We start from the raw sequence: 12,956 nt of genomic DNA on the forward strand, positions 1-12,956 counted from the left end.
CCCAGGCGTGTCCAGGCACTGCTGTGTGCGGGATATATACAGCACACGTCCCTGGCGTGTCCAGGCACTGCTGTGTGCGGTATATATACAGCACACGTCCCAGGCGTGTCCAGGCACTGCTGTGTGCGGGATATATACAGCACACGTCCCAGGCGTGTCCAGGCACTGCTGTGTGCGGGATATATACAGCACACGTCCCTGGCGTGTCTCCCCGTGCTGCTTTGTGCAGGTTATATACAGCACACGTCCCTGGCGTGTCCAGGCACTGCTGTGTGCGGGATATATACAGCACACGTCCCAGGCGTGTCCAGGCACTGCTGTGTGCGGGATATATACAGCACACGTCCCTGGCGTGTACAGGCACTGCTGTGTGCGGGATATACACAGCACACGTCCCATGCATTGCTGTGTGCGGGATATATACAGCACATGTCCCTGGCGTGTCCAGGCACTGCTGTGTGCGGGATATATACAGCACACATCCCAGGCGTGTCCAGGCACTGCTGTGTGCGGTATATATACAGCACACGTCCCGGGCGTGTCCAGGCACTGCTGTGTGCGGTATATATACAGCACACGTCCCAGGCGTGTCCAGGCACTGCTGTGTGCGGGATATATACAGCACACGTCCCTGGCGTGTCCAGGCACTGCTGTGTGCGGTATATATACAGCACACGTCCCAGGCGTGTCCAGGCACTGCTGTGTGCGGGATATATACAGCACACGTCCCAGGCGTGTCCAGGCACTGCTGTGTGCGGGATATACACAGCACACGTCCCTGGCGTGTCCAGGCACTGCTGTGTGCGGGATATATACAGCACACGTCCCATGCATTGCTGTGTGCGGTATATATACAGCACACGTCCCAGGCACTGCTGTGTGCGGGATATATACAGCACACGTCCCTGGCGTGTCCAGGCACTGCTGTGTGCGGTATATATACAGCACACGTCCCTGGCGTGTCCAGGCACTGCTGTGTGCGGGATATATACAGCACACGTCCCTGGCGTGTCCAGGCACTGCTGTGTGCGGGATATATACAGCACACGTCCCAGGCGTGTCCAGGCACTGCTGTGTGCGGGTTATATACAGCACACGTCCCATGCATTGCTGTGTGCGGGATATACACAGCACATGTCCCAGGCGTGTCCAGGCACTGCTGTGTGCGGGATATATACAGCACACGTCCCTGGCGTGTCCAGGCACTGCTGTGTGCGGGATATATACAGCACACGTCCCTGGCGTGTCCAGGCACTGCTGTGTGCGGGATATATACAGCACTTGGGAGGGACACACACTCTCACCATACGGAGCAATTAGCAGCAGAATATCAGAGAGCGAGCGCTGAGGGGCGATATGCTAATTACGCCCCAGTCACTCTGCATCGCCTTCGTTATGGATCTAACGAGAATATGAAAATTAGTGTGGCAACAAGAATAAAAACGCTGGCTGCAGCTATTTGCTAAGAGGTTAAACCCCAGATCTGCCCCGCATGGAAGGGGTTAATCAAAGTATACAAACACCTGTATATACGCCTGGCAAATAAATGTATTTATTCCCAGACGCAGAATTTTAGGAGGGGCGCGTCATCTCGTGGCGTTACTAAAAGACACAGACGGAGAACTCAAAAATGCGCGTGAAATAATTTATTGACAGCGGATCGGAATAGACATTTGAACCGTTTTGGGCGACATTTTGTGCACCCCGATAATCCAGGAAGAAATCTGCTTTTGTTTTGAACAGGGAATTGTATAAAGCTTTACAAACACAAAGTATTTCACCGCAATGGAGCACTTTGCAGGGATTTGACGCCGCTCTGGCTATGAAAGCGTTAAGTGAACACTTTGGCTGGGGTTTTTTTTTTAAATGGCAGCCGTGGCGGATTTTTCTAGCTTTCGTTTACGACTGATCGTTGGAGCATTGGGATCGCGACGCGTTCAGACGTGACCTCGAATGAGAGCATTGCGTATCTTATATCGTTTTTAATTGGTTTATGGGGTTGCACTACAACTGCCGACCGTTGGGGGGGGGGGGGGGGGAAGAAAAAAAAGGTGATTTGCGGACGCTTCCGCGCACGGAGAATAAGGCTTTTGGTCTTTTAGGTTCTTCGTATGATGCTAAATGTATAAGAAGAAACAGTATGGGAGAAAAGGTTCCAAGCTTTTAACTGTGGGGCCACTCTGCGGGAAGGAGAACTGACTTCCTGTATACGTTCCGGTGAGAGATGCCAGACGGTGAACATGAAATTATTAGGGATGGGACTGGATTCTGGTTGGGACAGAAGGGAAAATGCATCTTCTACCATATTTAATGCGGATTTATTGCATAAATTCATTTTTACTTTGTTTCGGGCTGAGACACGTTACTCCTTACAAACCCAAGCGGGTGTTAATACTGACCCTGTTTATCAAGACCCCCTTTTTTGAAGAAGGAATCGGTAAATACGGGCAAAATTCTCGCCAGTTGCGGGATTTAAATATGGCGGCTGGCGACATTCACGTGGCGTGCGGGATAATGAAGGCGGAAAGTGAGCGGAAAGTGGCGGGCCGGGAGGTTTGGGTTTTCTATTCACTGGTACTGGTAATTGATGTGGATTTCGGGTTTAATGTCGGAGGTCAAGTGAAGAATTTCCGTTAAAACGTTTTCTTTGTGTTTCTGGTAGAAGGCGTTGTGGGATTGAATCTGCTCCCCTGTCTGTTCCTCGATCTTTACTGCTAGGTTACCTTGCGATCCCATGATCTGCGGGGTGGAGAGAACAGAGGGTTAGGTGTATGGGGTATGTGAGAGGGTGATCCTATAACAGGCTATGGGGCCGCTGACGTGTGTAAGAGGGTGATCCTGTAACAGGCTATGGGGGCCGCTGATGTGTGTAAGAGGGTGATCCTGTAACAGGCTATGGGGGCCGCTGATGTGTGTAAGAGGGTGATCCTGTAACAGGCTATGGGGGTAACTGATGTGTGTAAGAGGGTGATCCTATAACAGGCTATGGGGGCCGCTGATGTGTGTAAGAGGGTGTTCCTATAACAGGCTATGGGGGCCGCTGATGTGTGTAAGAGGGTGATCCTATAACAGGCTATGGGGGCCGCTGATGTGTGTAAGAGGGTGATCCTATAACAGGCTATGGGGGCACTGATGTGTGTAAGAGGGTGATCCTATAACAGGCTATGGGGGCCGCTGATGTGTGTAAGAGGGTGATCCTATAACAGGCTATGGGGGCACTGATGTGTGTAAGAGGGTGATCCTATAACAGGCTATGGGGCCGCTGATGTGTGTAAGAGGGTGATCCTATAACAGGCTATGGGGGTAACTGACGTGTGTAAGGGGTGATCCTATAACAGGCTATGGGGGCCGCTGATGTGTGTAAGGGGGTGATCCTATAACAGGCTATGGGGGCACTGATGTGTGTAAGAGGGTGATCCTATAACAGGCTATGGGGGTAACTGACGTGTGTAAGGGGGTGATCCTATAACAGGCTATGGGGGCCGCTGATGTGTGTAAGAGGGTGATCCTATAACAGGCTATGGGGGTAACTGACGTGTGTAAGGGGGTGATCCTATAACAGGCTATGGGGCCGCTGACGTGTGTAAAAGAGGGATCCTATAACAGGCTATGGGAACAGGTGAGGTGTGTAAGGGGGTGACCCTATTGAGGTCTGTGGGGTTGCTGTTCTTGTCATGGTCATTGCAGAGGTTTACGATAGGGTGTAAGGTCAGGGTGAGACTCACGGAAGTCTGGATACGCCTGAAGTCGCTTTCTCTCTTCAGCTTGTACTGGTCAATCTCAGCGGTGGCTTCTTCCTTCGCTTGTCTCAGCCGCTTATTCTTACCTGCAATCAGAATATCAATCAGTATCGATATATACACATCTACACACACACACACACACACACACATCTACACACACACACACACATCTACACACACACACACACATCTACACACACACACACACATCTACACATCTACACACACACACACACATCTACACATCTACACACACACACTCTACATCTACACACACACACTCTACATCTACACACACACACTCTACATCTACACACACACATCTACATCTACACACACACACACACACACACACACACACACACACACACACACACACACACACACACACACACACACACACACACACACACACACACACACACACACACACACACACACACACTTAAGGGGACAAAGTGTACTAATGGCAGTGACATGGTTAAGGGATCGGTCACTCCTAGGGGCAAAGTGTACTAATGGCAGTGACATGTTTAAGGGGTCGGTCCCTCCTAGGGCCAAAGTGTACTAATGGCAGTGACATGGTTAAGGGATCGGTCCCTCCTAGGGACAAAGTGTACTAATGGCAGTGACATGGTTAAAGGGTCAGTCCCTCCTAGGGCCAAAGTGTACTAATGGCAGTGACATGGTTAAGGGGTCAGTCCCTCCTAGGGGCAAAGTGCACTAATGGCAGTGACATGGTTAAGGGGTCAGTCCCTCATAAGGGGCAAAGTGTACTAATGGCAGTGACATGGTTAAGGGGCCAGTCCCTCCTAGGAGCAAAGTGTACTAATGGCAGTGACATGGTTAAGGGGTCAGTCCCTCCTAGGGGCAAAGTGTATTAATGGCAGTGACATGGTTAAGGGGTCAGTCCCTCCTAGGGGCAAAGTGTACTAATGGCAGTGACATGGTTAAGGGATCGGTCACTCCTAGGGGCAAAGTGTACTAATGGCAGTGACATGGTTATGGGGTCAGTCCCTCCTAGGGACAAAGTGTACTAATGGCAGTGACATGGTTAAGGGATCGGTCCCTCCTAGGGCAAAGTGTACTAATGGCAGTGACATGTTTAAGGGGTCAGTCCCTCCCAGGGCCAAAGTGTACTAATGGCAGTGACATGGTTAAAGGGTCAGTCCCTCCTAGGGCCAAAGTGTACTAATGGCAGTGACATGGTTAAGGGGTCAGTCCCTCCTAGGGGCAAAGTGTACTAATGGCAGTGACATGGTTAAGGGGTCAGTCCCTCCTAGGGGCAAAGTGTACTAATGGCAGTGACATGGTTAAGGGATCGGTCCCTCCTAGGGGCAAAGTGTACTAATGGCAGTGACATGGTTAAGGGGTCAGTCCCTGCTAGGGACAAAGTGTACTAATGGCAGAGACATGGTTAAGGGGTCAGTCCCTCATAAGGGGCAAAGTGTACTAATGGCAGTGACATGGTTAAGGGGTCAGTCCCTCCTAGGGGCAAAGTGTGCTAATGGCAGTGACATGGTTAAGGGGTCAGTCCCTCCTAGGGGCAAAGTGTACTATTGGCAGTGACATGGTTAAGGGGTCAGTCACTGCTAGGAGCAAAGTGTAGTAATGGCAGTGACATGGTTAAGGGGTCAGTCCCTCCTAGGGGCAAAGTGTGCTAATGGCAGTGACATGGTTAAGGGGTCAGTCCCTCCTAGGGGCAAAGTGTACTAATGGCAGTGACATGGTTAAGGGGTCAGTCACTCCTAGGAGCAAAGTGTAGTAATGGCAGTGACATGGTTAAGGGGTCAGTCTCTCCTAGGGGCAAAGTGTACTAATGGCAGTGACATGGTTAAGGGGTCAGTCCCTCCTAGGAGCAAAGTGTACTAATGGCAGTGACATGGTTAAGGGGTCAGTCTCTCCTAGGAGCAAAGTGTACTAATGGCAGTGACATGGTTAAGGGTTACACCTGTAGGTATTTTTACATCATTATTTACAGTCCGTTAGTAAACACCATGAGGTGAGACTCAGGGGGGGTTTGCTTTCCTCTGGCTGCTCCTTTTATCTTATGTCTCCGAGTTCAACAAGAGTTTGCACAGGCAAAGCCCCTATCTCTCCCATTTATAGTTACTGGTGCTCCAATAAGGACATGATGGGAAAAGGGGAAATAAAGCACTTGAAAAAAATGCAACTTGTAAATTAGATTGTAAGCTCTTCGGGGCAGGGACTCCTTTTTCTAAATGTCACTTTTATGTCTGAATCGCTTCTTCCCATTATGTGTTATTTATATGATTTTGTCACGTGAATTACTGCTGTGCAGCGCTATGTACATTAATGGCGCTATATAAAGACATACATACATACATGATAATAAAAATCTTTGCTATTAGCCCTGCTAGATATGCTGAGGGAAGCCAGTTAGACTGTGACAAAATGTTGTTTACGTGGGACTGACTAAGAGGGGAGATCTCCCAAACCATCCCCCCTACCCCCCCGATACTGGCCTTTGCAGTGGTGAAGGGGTTAGGAGTCCATGCTCTAGATAAAGGACAAAAACCCTAAATAGGAATTCAGTCTGTTGGGTGTAAACAGGAGTAACCAGGATCCAGTCTGTACGAGCTGGGGGGAGGGGGGGGAGAGAGAGAGGAGGGCGTGCGGGGGGGAGGGCGTGCGGGGGGGGGGACGCATGAACCCCAGGCTGTGTTTGTATTAACAACACATGGATCTGGCCCGGGCCAGCTTCCTACACGCAGCGCGCCATCTTATTCCTGGCCCAGCCGGGTTTGTGTGCGCCGGGCGGGGGGGGGGCGCCCGGAGTCGGCTCACTGGGAATGGATTGCAGCCTGTTCCCTGACATGGAGTGGCATTTAGGCCCATGTCTACTAGGCAGTTTCATGTCTCAGGGCAGCTTCCTACTGCAGCCTGGTCAAGGGAAATGGGATGGAAGGGGTTTCATGGCAGAAGAGCGAGCGTAAGACTGTTTAGTAAACATGGGCCAATGTCTGCAGAAACCTGTAAAACCGGTCACGGGAAAATCTTCTCACTGCCCAAGGTCACAGTGTCTTTGTCTATGTGTAATTACTGTAATACAGTGTGTGTGTGTGTGTGTGTGTGTGTGTGTGTGTGTGTGTGTGTGTGTGTGTATATATATATATCAATCAGAATAAATGACCTTCAGTACTAGGTGATTCTGCATTATCACAACTGGACTAAGTGTGTGTATATGCGTATGTGTCTAAATATATATATATATATATATACACACACACACACATATACATACACACATACACTTGTATATGAAGCACATATCTGTGTGTATGTATATACATGGGTGTGCATGATGATCACATACAAATGAAGACATGTACGTGTACATACTGGAAATATACACAGACAGAAACACACCAAACCTTTTCTCCCGCTGCACTTTCCATCTCTCCCTCCCTTATAGAGTGCAAGCTCTTGGGAGCACAGACCTCCTGACCTACTGCATCAGTGCACGTTAATGTTGGATTGTACGCTTGAAGCGTCCGACCCCCACTGTACTGCGCCGCAGTGTATGTTGGCGCATTCTAGACATGGAATATGAACAACAGACGGATTTAAACGTCGGCGACATAAATAGATGTTTGGACACAGAAATGAAACTCTGTACAAATCTGTGCAGTGGGAGTCTGCTCCTGCCAGTGACAGGGTAAGCGGGGAACGTGTTGCATGCAGTAGTAAATTTATAGCCATACAGAAAACCCTATTAAGTTTGTGTGAGTTTGGGATGAAAGTGAAGCGCGGCCCCTTTGGCGCAGTGTGCGGCAGCTCTTACATTTCTTCCTCGCTTTGTTTTTCGATCGTTTCCACATGTTCCGTTATCAGAAAATTCTTCCAACAGCGGGAAGAAAGTCTGGCTGTATGAAGTGTGCGAGCCCGTGTGTGTATGAACTAGCGCAGGCACAAGTGTTTGGGATTCAGTCCCTTCGGGGAGGCCTGGAGCACACCCTGCGGAATCTGTCCCCGAACTAACCTTGTATACTAAAACATCAGCTGCTGGGGGCACAGTGACCTAAAGACAGGGACGTGTGTAATGGGTTAAAGGGTCAGTCCCACGTAGGGGCAAAGTGACCTAATGACAGGGACGTGTTTAATGGGTTAAAGGGTCAGTCCCACGTAGGGGCAAAGTGACCTAATGACAGGGACGTGTGTAATGGGTTAAAGGGTCAGTCCCACGTAGGGGCAAAGTGACCTAATGACAGGGACGTGTTTAATGGGTTAAAGGGTCAGTCCCACGTAGGGGCAAAGTGACCTAATGACAGGGACGTGTGTAATGGGTTAAAGGGTCAGTCCCACGTAGGGGCAAAGTGACCTAATGACAGGGACGTGTGTAATGGGATAAAGGGACAGTCCCACGTAGGGGCAAAGTGACCTAAAGACAGGGACGTGTTGAATGGGTTAAAGGGACAGTCCCACGTAGGGGCAAAGTGACCTAAAGACAGGGACGTGTGTAATGGGTTAAAGGGACAGTCCCACGTAGGGGCAAAGTGACCTAATGACAGGGACGTGTTTAATGGGTTAAAGGGACAGTCCCACGTAGGGGCAAAGTGACCTAATGACAGGGACGTGTTTAATGGGTTAAAGGGACAGTCCCACGTAGGGGCAAAGTGACCTAAAGACAGGGACGTGTGTAATGGGATAAAGGGACAGTCCCACGTAGGGGCAAAGTGACCTAAAGACAGGGACGTGTGTAATGGGATAAAGGGACAGTCCCACGTAGGGGCAAAGTGACCTAATGACAGGGACGTGTTTAATGGGTTAAAGGGTCAGTCCCACGTAGGGGCAAAGTGACCTAATGACAGGGACGTGTTTAATGGGTTAAAGGGACAGTCCCACGTAGGGGCAAAGTGACCTAATGACAGGGACGTGTTTAATGGGTTAAAGGGTCAGTCCCACGTAGGGGCAAAGTGACCTAATGACAGGGACGTGTTTAATGGGTTAAAGGGACAGTCCCACGTAGGGGCAAAGTGACCTAATGACAGGGACGTGTTTAATGGGTTAAAGGGACAGTCCCACGTAGGGGCAAAGTGACCTAATGACAGCGACGTGTTTAATGGGTTAAAGGGTCAGTCCCACGTAGGGGCAAAGTGACCTAATGACAGGGACGTGTGTAATGGGTTAAAGGGTCAGTCCCACGTAGGGGCAAAGTGACCTAATGACAGGGACGTGTTTAATGGGTTAAAGGGTCAGTCCCACGTAGGGGCAAAGTGACCTAATGACAGGGACGTGTTTAATGGGTTAAAGGGACAGTCCCACGTAGGGGCAAAGTGACCTAATGACAGGGACGTGTTTAATGGGTTAAAGGGTCAGTCCCACGTAGGGGCAAAGTGACCTAATGACAGGGACGTGTTTAATGGGTTAAAGGGACAGTCCCACGTAGGGGCAAAGTGACCTAATGACAGGGACGTGTTTAATGGGTTAAAGGGTCAGTCCCACGTAGGGGCAAAGTGACCTAATGACAGGGACGTGTTTAATGGGTTAAAGGGACAGTCCCACGTAGGGGCAAAGTGACCTAATGACAGGGACGTGTTTAATGGGTTAAAGGGACAGTCCCACGTAGGGGCAAAGTGACCTAATGACAGCGACGTGTTTAATGGGTTAAAGGGACAGTCCCACGTAGGGGCAAAGTGACCTAAAGACAGGGACGTGTGTAATGGGATAAAGGGACAGTCCCACGTAGGGGCAAAGTGACCTAAAGACAGGGACGTGTGTAATGGGATAAAGGGACAGTCCCACGTAGGGGCAAAGTGACCTAATGACAGGGACGTGTTTAATGGGTTAAAGGGTCAGTCCCACGTAGGGGCAAAGTGACCTAATGACAGGGACGTGTTTAATGGGTTAAAGGGACAGTCCCACGTAGGGGCAAAGTGACCTAATGACAGGGACGTGTTTAATGGGTTAAAGGGTCAGTCCCACGTAGGGGCAAAGTGACCTAATGACAGGGACGTGTTTAATGGGTTAAAGGGACAGTCCCACGTAGGGGCAAAGTGACCTAATGACAGGGACGTGTTTAATGGGTTAAAGGGACAGTCCCACGTAGGGGCAAAGTGACCTAATGACAGCGACGTGTTTAATGGGTTAAAGGGTCAGTCCCACGTAGGGGCAAAGTGACCTAATGACAGGGACGTGTGTAATGGGTTAAAGGGTCAGTCCCACGTAGGGGCAAAGTGACCTAATGACAGGGACGTGTTTAATGGGTTAAAGGGTCAGTCCCACGTAGGGGCAAAGTGACCTAATGACAGGGACGTGTTTAATGGCTTAAAGGGACAGTCCCACGTAGGGGCAAAGTGACCTAATGACAGGGACGTGTTTAATGGGTTAAAGGGTCAGTCCCACGTAGGGGCAAAGTGACCTAATGACAGGGACGTGTTTAATGGGTTAAAGGGTCAGTCCCACGTAGGGGCAAAGTGACCTAATGACAGGGACGTGTTTAATGGGTTAAAGGGACAGTCCCACGTAGGGGCAAAGTGACCTAATGACAGGGACGTGTTTAATGGGTTAAAGGGACAGTCCCACGTAGGGGCAAAGTGACCTAATGACAGCGACGTGTTTAATGGGTTAAAGGGTCAGTCCCACGTAGGGGCAAAGTGACCGAATGACAGGGACGTGGTTAAAGGGTCAGTCCTAAGTAGAAGCAAGTGACTTGGTAACAGTAATTTGTTTAATGGCTTAAAAAAAAAAAACCCAGACATAAAAAAGTACCTTTTCCTGACCCTTTGAGCTGTACAGCAACAAACACCGTCGACATTAATAATACAATGAATAATTAAATAAATGAATAAGATTGTTAAACTCCACTTAACTATATCACAATAACAAGTTACCAATCCTGGCAGCAACATTAATTATTCATCACAAGACGTTCAGATCTGCACAAAAGAACGCAAGGCTGGCCCGTCTGATAGCAGCGCCAGTAATAAACCCGTTCACCAAGAATAAAGCAACCGATCCGAATAATGCTGCCCGCTCCGAACTTCGGAAACGGTCATTGCAACGTTTAATAGCAGAATGGGACAGCGGTCACTGGAAAATCCCCTCCTTATTTCAGACGGGCTTCAAACCCATATAAACCCCGCAAATCAGAACCGCGGGCAGGCGCTATTAATGCCAATTTATTGATTATTTGATGCCATTAATGAAGATACTAATATTGCCCTAATCACATAGGCGCTATTCACGTGGCAGGTACGTTTATGAATAATATTCATTATGATAATGATGATAATATTAATAAGAACGGTATAGTAATATTACTAACGGTAATTCATTACCAATCACTTTAATGTTGAAATTATTAATAATAACAGTAATTACCGCTCTCTTTAATGTTGAGATTATTAATATTAACCCCACTGTTCACGTTATTAGTGATAATAATATGAATGATGATAATATTATTGATGTGCGCGCTCACATTATTAGTGATAATAATATGAATGATGATAATATTATTGATGTGCGCGCTCACGTTATTAGTGATAATAATATGAATGATGATAGTATTATTGATGTGCACGCTCACATTATTAGTGATAATAATATGAATGATGATAGTATTATTGATGTGCACGCTCACATTATTAGTGATAATAATATGAATGATGATAGTATTATTGATGTGCACGCTCACGTTATTAGTGATAATAATATGAATGATGATAGTATTATTGATGTGCACGCTCACGTTATTAGTGATAATAATATGAATGATGATAGTATTATTGATGTGCGCGCTCACGTTATTAGTGATAATAATATGAATGATGATAGTATTATTGATGTGCGCGCTCACGTTATTAGTGATAATAATATGAATGATGATAGTATTATTGATGTGCACGCTCAAGTTATTAGTGATAATAATATGAATGATGATAGTATTATTGATGTGCACGCTCACGTTATTAGTAATAATAATATGAATGATGATAGTATTATTGATGTGCGCGCTCACGTTATTAGTGATAATATGAATGATGATAGTATTATTGATGTGCACGCTCACGTTATTAGTGATAATAATATGAATGATGATAGTATTATTGATGTGCACGCTCACGTTATTAGTGATAATAATATGAATGATGATAGTATTATTGATGTGCACGCTCACGTTATTAGTGCTAATAATATGAATGATGATAGTATTATTGATGTGCACGCTCACGTTATTAGTAATAATAATATGAATGATGATAGTATTATTGATGTGCGCGCTCACGTTATTAGTGATAATAATATGAATGATGATAGTATTATTGATGTGCACGCTCACGTTATTAGTGATAATAATATGAATGATGATAGTATTATTGATGTGCGCGCTCACGTTATTAGTGATAATAATATGAATGATGATAGTATTATTGATGTGCGCGCTCACGTTATTAGTGATAATAATATGAATGATGATAGTATTATTGATGTGCACGCTCACGTTATTAGTGATAATAATATGAATGATGATAGTATTATTGATGTGCACGCTCACGTTATTAGTGATAATAATATGAATGATGATAGTATTATTGATGTGCACGCTCACGTTTTTTCGCCTCCTCCAGCTTGTCCTTGGCGCGTTTCTCCGCCTGCAGGAGCTGCTGGATTCCCTGGGACTGGCTCGCCATCTCACCGCCGGCTTCTTCACTAGCTCTGAGCAGCCGCACTGCACCGGCTGGCATCTTTATACCGTCCCGTCTTACACCTCCCCGCCTCTCCCCTTGTTTGCTGTCACAACACAGGGAGGCTGCCTGCGAAACCGGGACAGGGGCAGGAGAAGCCGGTTCGATTCTGTGCTGGGGAAAAAAAATTAACAATTAAATAAATGAAGTGTTTTGGAACCAAATCCAAACTGGATTAACTGGATTAACTGGGTGCAGACAGGCAGGTATTAACCCTTACAGTGCTTGTGCATTCACAATAATACTGGGTGTGTACGTGTATACTGGTGTTACCTCTCCGGTGTGTATGTGTATACCGGTATTACCTCTCTGGGTGTGTGTATGTGTATGCCGGTATTACCTGTCTGGGCGTGTATGTGCATACCAGTATTACCTCTCTGGGTGTGTACGTGTATACCGGTATTACCTCTCTGGGCGTGTATGTGTATACCGGTATTGCCTCTCTGGGCGTGTGTGCATACCAGTATTACCTCTCTGGGCGTCTATGTGTATACCGGTATTA

General features: G+C 47.4%; 1 protein-coding gene across 1 annotated transcript; it reads right to left on the bottom strand.

Moving 5' to 3' along the window:
- Positions 1 to 1,631: 1,631 nt before the first annotated feature.
- Positions 1,632 to 12,487, bottom strand: ATP6V1G3 (ATPase H+ transporting V1 subunit G3). Its single transcript, XM_075617059.1, has 3 exons — positions 12,319 to 12,487; positions 3,726 to 3,826; positions 1,632 to 2,739 (listed from the first exon to the last, which is right to left on the bottom strand). Exons 1-3 carry the CDS (start codon positions 12,452 to 12,454, stop codon positions 2,569 to 2,571), a joined length of 408 nt encoding a protein of 135 aa, XP_075473174.1. The 5' UTR covers positions 12,455 to 12,487; the 3' UTR covers positions 1,632 to 2,568.
- Positions 12,488 to 12,956: the final 469 nt, after the last annotated feature.

Source organism: Ascaphus truei, chromosome 10 (genome assembly GCF_040206685.1).
Source record: "Ascaphus truei isolate aAscTru1 chromosome 10, aAscTru1.hap1, whole genome shotgun sequence".
NCBI classification, from domain to species: domain Eukaryota; kingdom Metazoa; phylum Chordata; class Amphibia; order Anura; family Ascaphidae; genus Ascaphus; species Ascaphus truei.